Source organism: Glandiceps talaboti, chromosome 17 (assembly GCF_964340395.1).
Source record: "Glandiceps talaboti chromosome 17, keGlaTala1.1, whole genome shotgun sequence".
Classification (NCBI taxonomy): Eukaryota; Metazoa; Hemichordata; class Enteropneusta; family Spengelidae; genus Glandiceps; species Glandiceps talaboti.
Window position 1 is genome coordinate 7,306,494 of NC_135565.1, and position 17,748 is coordinate 7,324,241.

Here is a 17,748-nt window from a genome sequence, read left to right on the forward strand (position 1 = left end):
ATGGTTTATTCTGAACTAATTCATTATTACATGCATATAATGTGAACTATTCTCATTTGTGTCTTAAGCAATACAAACTACTACAAACTATTATCCACGTGTAAATGACAAATCAATATAATGAAATCAATCCTCAACGACAATAAAACCTTAAATTTTACAGTATGGACACACACTAAGTTCAACGGGAATACTTGGACTACAGTTGGGTTACATTCAATTTACGAAATCATTTGTCTTTAATAAATTCATCACCATTAATCACAATAACAATATATACAAAATACAGACAGTAAAAGTTTCAATGAGATACGCGTTTTAAATATCAGAACAAAATCGCATAATGGCAGAGTGTAGACAATACTGATGTAAAAGAAAATGTCAACAAAAAGACAAGTCTTCGAGAAAATACCCTGTTAGTGCAAACGAAAAGAAACAATGTTATATTCACGACACGTTCACTGCACACTTACAACTCTTAACTCTTGTTCCAAAAGCTAGTTTTGTACTTGGCACCGTATCAACATATCCTTATCATAAAGTCCCTGGGTGCACATCTTTATTTCAGCTACATGTGATTTGAAACACATACCAGTAACTGGTATGCATACAACACTAAAATCATTTAAAGGAAAATGTGACAAATGCCCTGTTAACGTTCTAGAACACATGCTAGACACAACAAGTATAATACTACCCATTTGTCTAACTTCTGTTACACAAATATGATTATTTAGTTTTGTTCATTTGTAAAATTCAGTCATGAATAGGTGCATTTTATGTGAAAATAGATTCGGAAAGAATAGATTAAGGTGTGCCATTTTGTAAATAACATGTGACTTGAACTGGTTGACATGGAAAACGGACAATTGCAATATATGCATATTTGTAAGTTTTAGATTAAAATACACTGGACGTCCATTTTTGTATAATTCCTCATGGTGACACAAGATGAAAAAGACTTTCTTATGATATGCAAATTATAACTGAGTATTTGAAAAAGAGATAATATGGAAACAATGATAAAACATATAGATGCAGACACATACACAAATGTACACACACAACATACACATACATATACGCATACGCATACGCATACGCATACGCATACAGACATGAAAACGAAAAACTATAACTACATACAAAAATGCAAAACTAAAAATGGACTGGCCAAATGACCATGCATTCATCACTGAAACCTTAATAATTGCACATGTAAAAGTTTACAAATGAACATGAGATACCATTGTTCAACTCTGTCTTTAAAGGCACACATTACATCATGATCAATTAATAGCACTTCTATATATTCTAGATAATACCCAAGGCATTCATAAGATTACACAGTAAGTTAGTTTTATGTAATCCAGACAGACAAAGAAGAAATTATAGTTACTATTAATGTTTTTCTTCAGACGTTTACAGTATTTCTAATGTACCAAGGAAACCAAAATATAATGTAAGAATCAAATATCATTTGAGTAATTCCAATAACTTTAAATTTACAAATTGTAATTAAAAATACCGACAATGGCGTTTCAGCACAACTGTACAGTTTTTAAAAATGTTTATCCATATGCTATTCCATGCTAACAATAGGAGTTCATTTGCTGAATGACTATCCAGTTGCATATCCAACCATTTTGCTATATTTGCGATATATGCAATCATTTGTCTGTTGCTATGCACGTGGTCATGTTGTTAGATATATTTGTATACATTTCTGAATGTTTTTGTTCACTTGTGTATGAATTCCTGATATTATCTTTGCATTATTCGTGGTCATTTAGCTGTAGCTATGGGCGTGGTCTTGTTGAGAGGCACGTTTGCATACATTTTTTGAATGTTTATTCAATTGTCTATTAATCCCGTTATCTTCGCAATATATGTGAACATTTGGTTGTTGCTATGGGCGTGGTTGTTTTTCCAAGGCACATTTGTATACATTTTTCAATGTTTATTCATGTCTTTCTATTCCTATTGTTATCTTTGCAATATACGTGATTATTTGGCTGCTGATATGGGCGTTGTCTTGTTGCTAGACAAATTTACATAATTTTTTTAAATAAGTCTTTGTAATTGTAACTGAATAAATTGGAAAGCACTTTTTTAATGTAAAAAGGAAATGACACCAACAATCTTTAAACAAATTTATATAGCTTCTTGAAAGTTATTTAGTTATATGCACTGTGCTGAGGTTACACGTTGTACTTAGTCCTTTCAACTATGAACTATACACATTGTTAAGCTTATTATATAAAGTAAAAAAATATCCAAAAATAAATACCCATTTGTCATTCATGAGGCCATTTTAAACAATTTCCCCAAATTTATGCATGGTATCACTATGTGAGATATTTAAGAGGTATGTAAGTTGTAATCGAAAATCAAATTATATATATATATATATATATTTAGATTGAAAAAATCTATAAAACGCCTTCCTTTAAATTAATTAGCCCTTAACTTTGATACGCGTTTAAAAATGGACGACAAAAACATGCAACAATGTAAAAAAAATGACCCATTCTTCATGTATAAATCATGTAAATGCTCCATTAGAGAAAGATTTGAATGGATGTTGGTCAACATGTGATACTGTTGTTTTCTTGAAGTGGCCATATGCATGAGAATTGGGTATTTACTTTGGATTCTTTATGTACACAACAATTTTATTATTATGGCTTCCTATTTGAAAAATTAACATGAAACAACAAAGACCGGGTCTGAGTTTGTAACTCAATAGTGAAAGATATATAAATAAAATGTGCAAAATATTTGTTATTGTAGGTTCAATAACATAGATTTTACAAATTGTTTATTAGTATTGTGCAATGTATTAAGTTACAACCAAGGACTTGGCCTCTGTTTGCTTAATAGATCCAAAATAACTACCAACTCCACCTCTAGATGACCATTTTAATGCGAAAGAAATTAAACTATTAAATACAATCCATCCGTTATTGTATCCTTATCAATCCGTTCTCCTTGGAATTGGTACACACTCACTGGCTAATGTAAAATGTAGTTTTCTTGCGATTTTGACGGCAACAGTACATTTTCATTGCGTACACAAATGACAACAGGGAATCCTTCATTTCATTTGTTATAGTAACAAAGTGTCAGTTTGGCCCATATCCCTTTCACTAATGTAACGAAGATGTGATGAAAGCAAAATAAAAATCAGACATGATTATCAGCCCTGCCACATTTCTTTGACGATCACAACGGAATAGCTGTGTGGATCATGGGTGTGACCATCATGTATTCCGTACATATATACCGGAAAAACCGCTGTTCCATTGTAAAGTAATAGTATTGCCTGGTGAATTGGTGCTCGGATTCCTCCATTATGTAAATAATTTATACCATTGCTTCTTCTTCAGGGATTCCATTGTTTCCACATCGATGCTGGGAAAAAAGTTGTGAGTGATGTTTTAAATTTCTGATTGTTCAAAAGAAACAAATTGAAATAATTGTTATCATAATGTCACATTATAATAATTATCATCCAATGTGCACCTGAAGTAATCGTCCCTACTGCAACACTGTGCATCAAAGTATTCGCTGTTCAAGACTTGCAGGCATAACTCCATAACATTTAAATGTTTCGATGCATCATCTGCTGTTATCAATACATGGGTTTGTCAAGAACTACCGTATGTAACATTTATTGAGGTAATATGGATTTCTTCTAGGGTCGCGTTCACCAACCACGTTTGCCCTGTCACCTTTCTTTGAGCGCGCTTCGCCATCGATGCAGGTGAACAGTTACAAATAAATTTAAACTTAGTACTGCACCAAAAGGCTTGGACAGTTCTAGCTTTCAACCTACGTAATCGGGTCTTCTTCGCTCCTTCCCTTGCCATCTTTTTGGGACAATATATTGGAGTGAAAAATGCCTAAACAGTGACTTCATATCCCTGAAGAAGACCCAACGACTAAAGTTGAAAGCTTAGCATTTTGATGTATTATGCTGTTTTAATTTATTTTGTAAGTGTGAAAATGTATTGTGTTATTACTTCAGCAGTGTTATGTTTATAAACCAGGCAATCTTCTTTGAAAATTGAATCTTCTTTTAATTTCACTTACTGTGCCTTCAAGTTCACCTCGTCGCCATCGAGAATAAAACATCTTGAAAACGACGACCAGTGCTAGACAGCAGATAACAACAGCAACTACCAGCCCAATAACCCAGTAATACACAGTAGAACTAGTACTGTCTGGTTGAGGTGCAACTGTGACCATATCTGAAATGTTGAAGACGTTAGAGTATATTAACACTACATCTGGGTACAACACATGCTGTACTTCAGCTGAAATCATACGGAAAAGATAGGGCAATTACAACGCTACATGGGCAGCCTAAATTATTAAAAGTGAAATAAGGAGATTTTAGATTTTAAACCTGAAGTGTACGCGTGTATGTTGTAGTAAACATTGGTGAGAATTTGACTTTCTGAACTTATAAAATCAGATAACTGAAAAAATTACTGTAACGGAACAAATGCTATATAACTATGGCAGTGGTACCTGAGTGGGGAAGACGAAAAAATGTTATGTGAAGGGAGTGTGGACTTTATGCCAATTTGTCGTTTATGCAGTAAATATTAATATTCGCTTATGTTTGTAAAAGAATAGCTGACAAATTTCCTAATTAATATAACAAGTCCTTTAAATAAAATTAGTTTCCTTAGTATATTCTTTGTTTCCACAGATGTGTATATGCTGTAGACGACAGTAAGCGAATCTGCTTTCCAGGTCGGATATCAGTTGACCATAACAAAAACTACAATAATGAATTTACTTTAAAAATGTTTAATAGAAGTGTATAATTATCCAGTGGCAATACATAAACATCAAGGTAGAGTATTTAGTTCAAGTTGTTGTTTCCTTTTTAGCGTCAAAATACATCTTTAATTTGCATAGTTATGAGATAGATAAGCGACTGATTTGCAAAGTTATTTCATACTTCAGAACTTGCGATGGTCAAGAAAAATAGTGAAATAATTTATAAGCCAACACAAATTTACTCAAAAAGAGGATAACAACCTTAAAGAATCATATAAGCTTAAACAATAATGAATTTATCTGTTTAATTTCATCAGGATTGGTTTTGCATTGGGAACTATTTTATCTCGATTGACCTCATTTGCATAAACAACTTTGAAAATACCGGTTTTAGTTCTATTAAAACATACATCAATGTAAAAAACAATGATATATATATATATTTATATATGTGTAACGAAATTTGATTAGTAGGGGTAAGGGATAAAGGATTGGGAGGTGTCTGTTGATGAGCGCGCGCACACACACACACACACACACACACACACACACACACACACACACAGAGGCAATGTCCATTGGTTGGTGCATACCGATAACAGTTGTGTTCCTCTGTGTTGTTTTCTCAGGCGCTTCACTAGGGGTTTCTGTAATCAAAGAAAACATTGATACTTGTCAGTTTGAAGTTCAAGTGAGACAAGCACCACAACGTTAGCCACACAATGAACTAAATCAAACGTATATTATCCACATCAACATTGTGCAAAAGAGAGAAGAACCTTTAGATTCAAATACTTTGCAATAGAGAGAAGAACGCTTAAATTCAAATACTTTTCATATAACATAAACATGCTGACAGGCTACAGGCATGCCATAAGATATCAATATTAATGATACCAGTAAAATACAAGTAGTAACCACAACACCATCTACAAAATGAATACATGCAATAACTACTGAGTAAAGTCAAATAATGGGAGCATTAGTTAGAATTTTTTGAGAGACGATCAAGTGTATTAAAATTCACTCCATGTTGAAGATTTAATTTATCTCCTGCCTTATGCTCCTTGTCAAAAAACTGTGGTCAATATAATGAGGATGGGGTTTACTTATTTGGGTCATAATCTGTACCAGGCAAAAACATGCACGGATTGTGAAGAACCTCACATAACACATACGTTTAACTTACCGTATATTGAAAATGGGCGTATAAAAAGGGAATATGTAAAAACCAATGAAGTGCATTAAGTAATGGCAAACACAACAAGGAAATGTTCCCAAACGTAAGGCACAGATCTTAAATTTGTCTATGTATACATACGTGTATGTGTGTGAGTCTGTCTGTCTATCTGTGTCTGTGTGTGCCCTCGTACAGTATAAGAGATTTCTGCTTTCCAAAATAATATGTACAAAACATGAGACGTGTTAAGATATCATCCGAATAAAGCGAATCGATATAACGTATGTACTTTGCGAAAGAAGTGTCACAAGAGGGCGCACTACTCAATAATTAGGTTAAATATGATGTCAGTATATGAAGTGGTCAACAAAATATGCCTAAAACCATACTTGGATTTGTGGGGAATTATATGATTTAGATGATACATACATGCCGTAGTTTATATCATAATATATTGACAACTCGAGAATACAATCTATCTTTTCCATGAAACACGATATTTAAAAAAAAAAAACGTAATAGTGTTAATCCACTTTTCGTCAAATAAGTGCTACCGAACCGTATTTGAAATTGCAATATGCCGTGTTATATCTCAGCACGATCGAAGTTAAATAGCTTGAGAGTATTTCCCAAAATAACTGAAAAGCAGGAATCGATAAAGCCAAAAAAATAGGTGTTGTTCTTTGTACTTACCAGCACGATGAACATTAATATCGGAATGTAATGGACCGTCGGGAGTGTTCACCACAATTTTATATAAACCCTTTCTAGCAGAGCTTTCAAAATGGAGAGAAATGTATCCAGTAAGGAAGGCCATCTCGATGTCCTTCTTCAAAGTGTCGTCGTATGTTGTGTTGTCTATTGGTTGTCCATCCTTAAAAGTATATGTTATAATGTAAATCTTGTCAGGTTCGGCTTCCATGGAGAGAGACACGTCACCAGCCTTGCTAAGTTCTTTCATTGGAATCATAACGTCTATTTGTCTATCGCTTTCAACACTGACATTGATGTAACTTGCATCTGAAATACAATAATATTATATTATTTGTAATCAAAACTTACCAATACGAAAAAATCGTACACCATCATTTATTTACAGATACTATTTAGTTATTCGGAATTGCAATTTTTACCACGCATAATGTGTTTATATTACGGCACTTCAAAAACTTGACTCACACATGACATCTGAGCCACAAAGTCATGTTTGGATTTGGTGGGCAAACGTTATACAATGTACAAACCGGATGTAAACAGAATGCTTCCGGTAAGAGACAGAGAACATTTAACCAGGTGTAAAGTGATTGCCAACCGTAAGAACAAAAACGTATGATTGGTTCCAGTTCTTAAAAGATTGTTGATTTATTTATTTATTTTTTTTAATAAGACATTTGCATAACTCATGAAATCTAACTATTAACGAATATACCAATTACGAATTGTACATTATTGCTTTCCTTAATTGTTACATTTAACGGGTTATGCAAGTGCCTTATTAATACTCAAAACTACGTCAAGAAATTTTTATAAGGACACACATGCTCTTTGCCTTCCTCGATGTATATACAGAATGACACGACGTATGCTCAACTATGGAACTGACTCAAAGTCAAAACTACATCAACATGTTCAAAGTGATATCCCACATATTCAGATATTTCAAAACATCGTTAAAAATACTGTAAACGATGGTGAGGTCTCGACTCTAAGAGAAAAGTGTTCTATCCTATCGCAGGCACCACCGCGATAACTATAAATAATGGCATAGGGTGTTTCCCCACGATTATCGCCACTGAGAGTAAAGTTGTGTTTTGTCTGGCATACATACCAGCAAATGAATAAATTCTACTGTAAGCAACCATAGTTCCTGTAGAATTAAGGACTGAATAGGTTGCTGCGTCCATGATGGAGAAATCCTCAAAGGCCAATGACAAATTACCAGTCTGTTGTGCTATCCAGTAACGGCTTCTCTTACTGATAGCATTTCTCTCCATTGTACATATGGTGTCTGACGGTTGGCCTGCAAGAGGAAAATATAAAGTACCAAGTCGAACATTATGGTCAAGCATGCTACATCCCATCCATCCACACACACACACACACACACGCCCGCCCGCCCGCCCGCCCGCGCGCGCACACACACACACACACGTGCGTGCGTGCATACATGCACACACACACATACATACATAGATACATTCATACAAACATACATACATACATACATACATATATACATGCATGCATGCATGCATGCATGCATATACATACATACATACATACATACATACATACATACATACATACATACATACATACATACATACACATACAATGTACAGGCTGGCAGGCTGGCACACTTCCTTCATGTTCTTGTAATTATAATAGTTATTCTCGGAGCTTAACAATAAACAAAAGAAAACAAAACCTACCATATGCATATGGGTCCTTCTTGAAGCAAATATCCTTCCCGTGTGCAAGCTTTTCAATGGCAAGAAATAGTATGAATTGCATATTTTGTGGCAGATATATGTCGTCTCCAAATATCGCCCAGATAACTGGTAGTGATGTAGACATGGTATCTTGTTCTGTGTGATATTAGAAACAATTCTGTATATCAGTTTGAATGTTACTTATGTAAATAATACTTATGTATGCATGGAACCTCCATTTAAAGTAAAATTGGGTTGTTCATTACCATTGCTACAAAACTGCTAAACATAAGGCCCATTCAAGGTAATATAATGCCCGATGGATCCTAACTGATTCTGCAGCAATTGTGCGTAAAATCGGTGCCAGCAATGGGATGCCAAAATCACAAAAGAATGCCAAGTTAGAAAATACAGTTAGTCAGAGTAAAATGTGATCCTCCCCCTAATAACATTTTCTAAGATATTGTGTTCTACTGAAAATCGATTTGTAAAAAGTGACAACCCAACCCTTTGTATTTCCTGAAGGCACACTTCTTGCCTGACCTAATTTGGGCACTAGTAGACGTCATATTACCTCTTGTGTTGTTACGTAGCAAATATTTGCTTTGGCTTTCAGCTTCATTGAATAGTTGCTAGAACCTGATAGACAGGCAAGAAGTTTAGCATATTGCAATTGCGCTTCAGTGATTGAGCAATATGTTTTATATCTTAACAGACTTACCGGAAATGGTTACATTGAAGTTGAAGACAAGTGGATCATTGGGTGATGTTATTAATGATACCTTCATGATAAATGCATCCATCATGTGTTTACCACTATGTACGTCTAGCGAAATGTAGCCACTGTTGACACTTAACATAATCTTCTTGCTTAACTGTTCATCATATACCGTAGGGTGTGTTGGACGTCCATCTTTAATGTCAAAGGTCAGGATGTAATCCTTTGATTCAGCTTGCATGAGGGATATGTCAACAGCCTCGTCAAGTACATGTAGGTGTATGGGAACACATACATGTAAATGTTTGTTACTCTCTCCAGTAATATAGATGTTTCTGGAATCTATAGTAACAAAAGCTTCAATAACTTTATCTTGATAAAAATGATTAGATTCGGAACGTGAAAGCGAAAATCGATGTGCAAATGCAAGTGAAAATGTATTTGAATTTAAATTTACAATGCAAATTGATATGATAAATACGTTTTTTTAATTGATTTGTGATAACCTGAGCCGTCTCGGTTGCCGTAAAGTAGTAAACGTAGACATTGTTATCAGTGAAAGCGTAAAAGGTTTCGAAATATGGTTAAAAGTTCGAATTGAAGTTCAGAAATCGCATTGACAACAGACCACCACCCCCATAAACGAAGTTTGTTTACTGAGAGTGTGCGACATTCTGCCCTTTTTCCTTAACAAGAGACAGTTGTGATAACAAAACAATCACGTACATTAGTAATATCATGAGTTTTGATTTCACTTTTAAAATCTTTAATTTAGCTATTATACATACCTGTAAATGGGGTGACTCGGCTGTAAGCTATCACATTTCCTGTGCTATAGTTAAATACCATGTAAATTACTGACTTCGTACCGGTGAAATCATCAATAACAAAAGACAAATTACTAGTACCAAGTTGTCCTACTACCCTGTGACCATCATCCATATTGTCTGTAATGCCCTCCACTGTACACCCTATATGTTCCATTTGTTCTGTAGAGGAATGTTGTTCAATATTGTTTGATTATTGGACAACAATTCATGTAACAACCACGTTATATTTGAAAACAATATTTATTCATTACTTCACTGCTTCCGCTGAAATAAGGTTGTTTATTGCCCACGCGGACAATGGTCTGCATTGAGATTATAAATCACTCCTTAGCCTATAATGTACATTTCAAAGTAATTAATGAATAACTGTGTGAACAGAAGTAAGGCATGTTATACATTTTTACAAACGGCCTACTTTTGTTTCTGACTTTATACTCGTGTGTGTGTGTGTGTGTGTGTGTGTGTGTGTGTGTGTGTGTGTGTGTGTGTGTGTGTGTGCGTGTATGTTGTCCCATTTAATCATCAATACTGATAACCGACAGAAAATGACAATCTTACCATTGTAAAACTTCTTAAAGCACACGGTCTGGTTATTAACAATGTCCATGTCAAGAGCTAATATCAATGATATGTTCGGTAGCACGTACAAGTCGTTACCAAATTTAGAATGGATCTGTATTGTTTCATTTTTGATGATCTCGTCTATGGAGATAACATATATGAAAAAATGTGAGTTCAAAGCGATACATGAATTACATAGCAACAATGTAACACGACTGTGTGAATTAATCAAGGAATTGTTCATGAAACTCTCTCCCTACAAACGCTTTATGCATGCAGATGACTCATTGTTATTTTCCATTCTGCATACAATTATTGATTATTTATATATGCATATATGTTTTTTTACCTGTCGTCAAAATAACTTTTATTCGGATGGGTATAAACACAATAAATCATGTCTCTAGATCACATACAGTCCATTTCAAGTTACCGTTCACTTGCTCTTCTTCATACAACCACACAGTAATTAAACGGATAAGAAACCACATACGCTACACTGGATGGCTAGATTGAATGAATACAGTTTCTTGCTACTTTTTTGTCTAAGTGAATCGAAGTCATGCATGTAAATATTTGTTTGCAGTACATTCAAATAGTTCATTTCATTTTGTCAGCATTGTCATCGTGCTAATTTAGTGCAGAATATGTAATGGTTTATTGGTTTCTGTTTCATTAAATCAAATACAGCCTGTGAATGACAACCTGGAACGGGCTATAGGTGATTGTATTGTTTTTCACTCTAGTACGTATATGATTTGAAAAACAAAATCCACGTAAACATCGATGCCTCATTCTCATTATAACAATGAATAATATAACATCTCTAAGACTTACACAGACTTTAGCAATGATCAAAATCTTACTCAAAGTTTACTAAGTATGACATATTAATGATTGACTTCAAATAGTTACCTGTACGATATGCAGCAGTACAAGACAAACATAAAAATATCATTACAATCGCTACCATTTTCAAAATATATTTTTTATCTGCAACGAAAATAAAGATATGTTTAAAATTAATATATAATAATAGAATCCAAAGAAATAGTAAAAAATATATATACAGTAAACTAGACACTGTCGTCAAACGTTTTGTTTTTATAATTGAGACAACACAACTTTCGCAACTTGTATTTCGCATGTCACAGCTGGTAGCCAAGAGTCATAGTACACGTCGCAGTGAAGGTTGCGGGTCACAGTTTAGCAAATGACATGTCCCTGTCGTGACCCGTATTCATAGTTTGGCGGTCAGTTGCATATTTTTTTAAAAATTTTAGTCATTGCTTGACTTTCGCTGCTCTAAGGGACCGGACAGAATTTACGGCATGGGGGGGGGGGGGGGGGGCTGGGGAGAAATTATCTCTGACTTGGTTTTTTTCCTGGCGCCCCCCCCCCATCCACTGTGACCAAAATTTCACAGCCCCCCCCCTTTCAAAGGTATAAACATTTTATGCTCCCCCCCACCAAAAAAACTGTAATATTTCTTTTGGTACTACTATTATGTTACTATTTCAACCAAACAACTTAGTAGTTGTAGAGGAAGTTTTTTAGAAAACAAAACAAAATAAAACATTTTGACCATACATGTAATCATACACATGTGGTATAATCTTGTTTATTTCCCAACTAGACACCATAAGTAGTCATCACTTAAGACCAAGGCATTTGATGTGGTGGTTTTAACTGTCATTCACTGATACATACACAGAAACACAGACACAGAGTAAACACACATTCACATGCGTGATTTGTGAAAAACTGTAGTGGGGACATTTGTGGGGAGTATCTAAGGACATCACATCACCTACATAGTGTATTCAAATATCTATTTATACTCATAACACAATAACTATCTAATTTCAGACATTTGTGATGTCATGAAGTGCTAGCAAACTAAGGATTTTATGCACACTGAGGTCTGACAAATATAGCTTTCACTTTCCTACACCAAATGCATTACCAATACACATGTAAATGTAACACATTTGTGACTTCATGAAAGTGCAAAGAAATTCAGAATGTTGTGGAATACTTAGATGTAATCAATATGCTTTCAGTTCCAAAACCATACATATTTAAACCTATAGTGTCAGGCATTTGTGACTTCATGATGGGGACAGAAAATTCAGAATTGTATTCAATACACTGTACAGTGATCAGATGAGTATTACTCACAGTTTTCTAAACCATTCACATTAAGCTTGAAGTGCAGTGTCAATGATGAATAGCCTTTGCAATACAATCCCTTTATTCATAATCTTGAATTTACATATATGAATTAATCTGGCCAGACGTTTTTGTATTTACATTTTTCACCAAAAGGTCACTTTTTAATCACATAAATTACAGGTCCTATGCTAGTATATTACCATATATATATATATATATATATATATATATATATATAGTTTTGGTAGTACTGGAACTCTTTCTTGGGTGTAACTCGGAGTTTCACGCATATTGCGATCATCAGACACCTGATGATCTAGGTGTCTGATGATCGCAATATGCGTGAAACTCCGAGTTACACCCAAGAAAGAGTTCCAGTACTACCAAAACTATTACGCTCTGCCACTGCGGTATAGAGCACTGTCTTAGCAGATTGATACTCACCGAGTTATATATATATATATATATATATATATATATATATATATATATATATATATATATATATATATATATATATATATATATATATATATATATATATATTGAGGGTAGAAGAAAGTCAAGTCGGGTTTTTCGTCTCTACAAGCCTGTTTCGTGAGTAAATCACTCGTCAGGAGATGTTGATGTACATTAATCTGGCCAGACATCAACATCTCCTAACGAGTGATTTACTCGCGAAACAGGCTTGTAGAGACGAAAAACCCGACTTGACTTTCTTCTACCCTCAACATATACTCCGCTCTGCGTGCAGACGTATCGAGCACTGTACTACGGATAACTCTTACCACTGACTTCCTATATATGTATATATATATATATATATATATATATATATATATAGTAAATAGTATCAAACTCGTAGAATAGAGTGCTTGGTGCTTGGGTAAGCAGGGCGGGAATAATCAACTATATATATATATATATATATATATATATATATATATATATATATATATATATATATATATATATATATATATATATATAGTTTTAAAAACTATTACGCTCTGCCACTGCGGTATAGAGCACTGTCTTAGCAGACCGATACTCACCTAGTGTGTGTAAGTGTGTGTGTGTGTGTGTGTGTGTGTGTGTGAACAACTTGGAGTATATAAGAGTAATCCAGGGTGTATCAAATTAATCTTGAGTAGTGTTTTTATGCTTCACTAAATAGGTACATACAAACGTACACACATAAATGAAAGTGTAGACATTCAATATTAAAGGCGATATCAAGTGCTATCTCATCACATGTGATACATGTACAGAAAGCTGTTGGTGAAAAATACGCCTGCACATCTGCAGGGCTCTCGATGGTCTCTCTTATACTCATTGGAGTTTCACATAGCTAACATTTGGGTTGTTTTGTATGTACCGATATCTACTGTATAATTGTATTCGAATATCCTTGTACTGTGCGCCCTCATCGATCACATAGGGCTAACCATTCGTTGATGTCTTAATGTATGTGAGCGCTCAGGCTTCTCATTAACACGTCAACGAATGGTTAGCCCTATACGATCGATGAGGGCGCATAGTACAAGGATATTCGAATACAATTATACAGTAGATAATATCGGTACGTACAAATTTAAAACAACCCCAAAATTTAGCTATGCGAAGTCCCGGGGACTGTAAGAGAGGCTGGGCTCTCGACCAATCAGAATGCTAGATTGGTGACAGGTGACGTATGAATATATGAAGTTACACATAAACATTTAACATGAACATATGATAAATAAATCATTTATGGAGATGTCATTGTGTAATACATTAAAATTAACATTTCCTGGAAGCAGGATTTCTCGATATACTTAAACTTATTGAAAACACATGATTTAACCAGACGTCATCGTGTGCTGCATTTGGCGTACAGATTAATTTTCTAAGATTTTCACCCAATTTCAACTAGCACAATATGGTGGAAAAGTGATTCGGAGCTAGCATACTATATGAGTCATCATGTTTGGTGAGTATAAACGAAGGCTTCTACTGTATAACATATCCTTGACCAGTAAACTTACTGATAATTCATAATCAATCAAAGGATAATCGATGGAATGCTTAGTACTCAAATTAGGCTTCCCATTTAGAACGAAATAATTCATTTGTTTGATTGGAAATTCGTTATTTTCTGATAGGATTTTATAATTTGGATTACAGCTGTTACCATGTAAATCTTTGTCAGGTAACTGAGGATATCATATTCGTTTGTACCAAAATGTCATTTACATCTAATTACTTGTATGTCCACTATGAGTCGAAAATCGCAGAAGTACAGAGAACGCATTTCGTTAGTTCTTGAGCTGGCGTTTATGTGACATTAGACTATTAGGTAGAGTCAGTACTCATCAACAATCTGGAAAACAAATGCACCACAAAATAACGTCTGGCTAAATCATATGTTTTCAATACGTTTGGGTGTATCGAGAATGTGATTAGCGAACAAGGCAGCTTCCAGGAAACGGTTATTTTAATTTCTGCTTTTTATAAAATATATTTATTTTTGTTGTTTATATTAATACATTAGAACATTACATGTCGTTATCCTTGTTGTTCAATTTAGTTTCAAAACCATATTTGCTAATTTTGTACGCGTTATTTTAAGCAACAGACGCGTTTATAGGTCACCGCGCATGCGTTGAGGTATGTTTGGAAATTTCCAATCTACGCCTACTGAGGTGACGTCATTTTAGCATTTTGGCCAGTTGAAATCTGTGATATCGCATAAATAATAACATTTAGAAAAAAAGTAAATAGTACAGTTTAAGGGGTTAACCACTTGACTTAGGGCTGTAGAGAATTTTCGATTTGTCTTTAAACTGATTGACTTTAAACAATTGTCAGTATTTCCCATCTGGTGGTTGTCTAACATTGTAGTTGGGCTTGTGCTAGTCTTACAAACCTATATTTCAATCAAATGGTAGGATCAGACAATTACGTGGGATAGTCGAAAGAGTAGTCAGGTGATGATGATGATGATGATGATGACGTGACACTTTGATCATTTGACTATATCTTTGAAAGAGGGTTATATTGTAATGCAGATAAGTAACAAATGCACATGTGTCGGCCACAGCGCCCTACATCACGCTTCGAGTTTATAATATCTGGTAGTAGTTGGTGATGGTTACCTGTTTCTGATTAACTACACTGGATGACGGCAAGCTAAGCACACTAACATTACATTACATAGTATTAATTATTTAATTAAGATGTGTCAAATTTTTAGTACCAACATGTAACCCCAGAGGAATTTACATGAAATGTGTATTTGTTGTGGTGACCCGCCTATCAAAATTGAATAACATATGCAAAATACAACTACAGATATCAATGGAATTAGGTATTAGTGAATAATCAGCTGACATCATCACAATCGATCACAGACATATACATGATTGTATAGTAGTGCCCTATCGGCTGATGCAAGATCAACCATAACCTCTACATTAACTGCTCTGTTAAAGTCAACGCAATGTCAGTAGCCAGGACATTTATCGTGAAATCTTATGCCAAACCTCGGTATCATCTAATGACAAATTAATTCAACATATCATCTCAGTGAAGTATCAAATTCCTACCGCTAAGAAATTATATTAATGAAATAATTAAATATATTAATAACAAAAATATTGAAAATTTCAACAAACTTCATAGATAAATTATGTGAAACCCTAAGTCTGTATAACAATGATTGACCTGTAAAAATATAAAAACAATAAAAACTCAATGTAATCACAGTCTGATTGCTACAAATAAATTGACTTGTAAATCAATATCAGTTAATATCACAATCTTTCATCAACGAATTATAACCAAAATGTAAATGATATTTCGTTTGAAATGCACTAAATACGAACAATAGCACTTACTCCAACTGTTGTTATTATGAAAACCAGTGTGTTTACCGCTACTTTACTGTCTGTCCTGTATCTGTCTCTGTCTCTCTACTATTTAAATTATAATTACTCATAATAATAATGTTGGATTCTTATATAGCGCTTTCCCACACCGTGCTCAAAGCGCTTTACAATTATTACCGCTGGCTCGGATCAGAACGGCACAACGACCCTTTAGTCTTCCTCAACTCCCTGAGGAGCATACAATCCATTGCAGTCATTTAAGCGCATAGGATTAAAGCCTTCACATTGCAACCTACATCCTACCAGGTCCCCAATTATACAGTTGGGTTGACTGAAGCACAGTCATGGTTCAAATCTTGCCCAATGACTTTAGCGACTCAGAAACAAACAGCAGGCAGCGACAGGGCTCGAACCTGCAAACCAATCACCCATCATGACTCATCATCCTTTAGTATGGTGTATCACAACATTTGGGTTAAACGTTGAGAATTTCAATTCAACCATGTACAATAAGACTCACCCCGAAATACTGAAAAGTCATATAACCATTGTATGATAAAAAAAAAATTCTAACCAATGACAATCCAATCATTAGCTTGATTACTGATGGAAAGGTGTTTGAAGAATGAAATGTTTTGTCAATAATACAACGCATTCAGGGAAATTACTTTGATAATCGCTTTAAGAAATGCATACTTATACTAGCCAGTGTACGTATTTTAATCACTAAACGTTGAAAAAATGGGCATGTATAGAATAAATGCTAATCAACAGGTGGTCTATCATATGGTAAAAATATTTGAAAGTAATATGAAATCATGTCAGTGAATGCTGTAAAAACGCCATTGGATTAATTACTTATTTAACTAACTAACTAACTAACTAACTGACTGACCGACTGACTGACTGACTAGTTAGGTAACTATTAAACTAACTAACTGTAACTAACTACCTAACTAATTGAATGATTCTGACCGACTGACTGACTGAGTGGCCGACTGACTGATTAATTCATGTCTCAGTCTGTCTTGTCTCTCTGTGTCTCTCTGTCTCCATGTCTGTATCTGTATCTGTCTCTCTGTCAAAATCAAACGTGTTTCAACGAAACTTTAAAACTCCACACATAGTCCATTTTACGCTGACTTGTTGATGTAAACATACTCGAAACATTAAATACAACGCGAATCAC

At 34.5% G+C, this 17,748-nt stretch overlaps 2 protein-coding genes across 5 annotated transcripts in view; one reads left to right on the forward strand and one right to left on the reverse strand.

Moving 5' to 3' along the window:
• LOC144448322 (uncharacterized) overlaps window positions 1-17,748 on the reverse strand; it is a 23,425-nt gene continuing 5,677 nt past the window's right edge. For 3 of the 4 annotated variants that reach the window (XM_078138515.1, XM_078138513.1, XM_078138514.1), the window contains exons 2-11: window positions 11,431-11,508; window positions 10,513-10,656; window positions 9,913-10,113; window positions 9,128-9,466; window positions 8,407-8,562; window positions 7,803-7,994; window positions 6,668-6,994; window positions 5,388-5,441; window positions 4,096-4,253; window positions 1-3,448 (exon numbers count right to left, since the gene is read on the reverse strand). In XM_078138515.1, coding sequence (XP_077994641.1) covers window positions 3,386-3,448; window positions 4,096-4,253; window positions 5,388-5,441; window positions 6,668-6,994; window positions 7,803-7,994; window positions 8,407-8,562; window positions 9,128-9,466; window positions 9,913-10,113; window positions 10,513-10,656; window positions 11,431-11,488 — 1,692 coding nt within the window. In that variant the 5' untranslated portion in view covers window positions 11,489-11,508 and the 3' untranslated portion in view covers window positions 1-3,385. The remainder of the gene's footprint in view (window positions 3,449-4,095; window positions 4,254-5,387; window positions 5,442-6,667; window positions 6,995-7,802; window positions 7,995-8,406; window positions 8,563-9,127; window positions 9,467-9,912; window positions 10,114-10,512; window positions 10,657-11,430; window positions 11,509-17,748) is intronic. The other variant, XM_078138516.1, reaches the window with a different exon arrangement.
• The window catches only part of LOC144448664 (uncharacterized), a 20,064-nt gene continuing 16,852 nt past the window's right edge, over window positions 14,537-17,748 (forward strand). Inside the window, exon 1 of the mRNA XM_078138943.1 lies at window positions 14,537-14,662. Coding sequence (XP_077995069.1) covers window positions 14,656-14,662 — 7 coding nt within the window. The 5' untranslated portion in view covers window positions 14,537-14,655. The remainder of the gene's footprint in view (window positions 14,663-17,748) is intronic.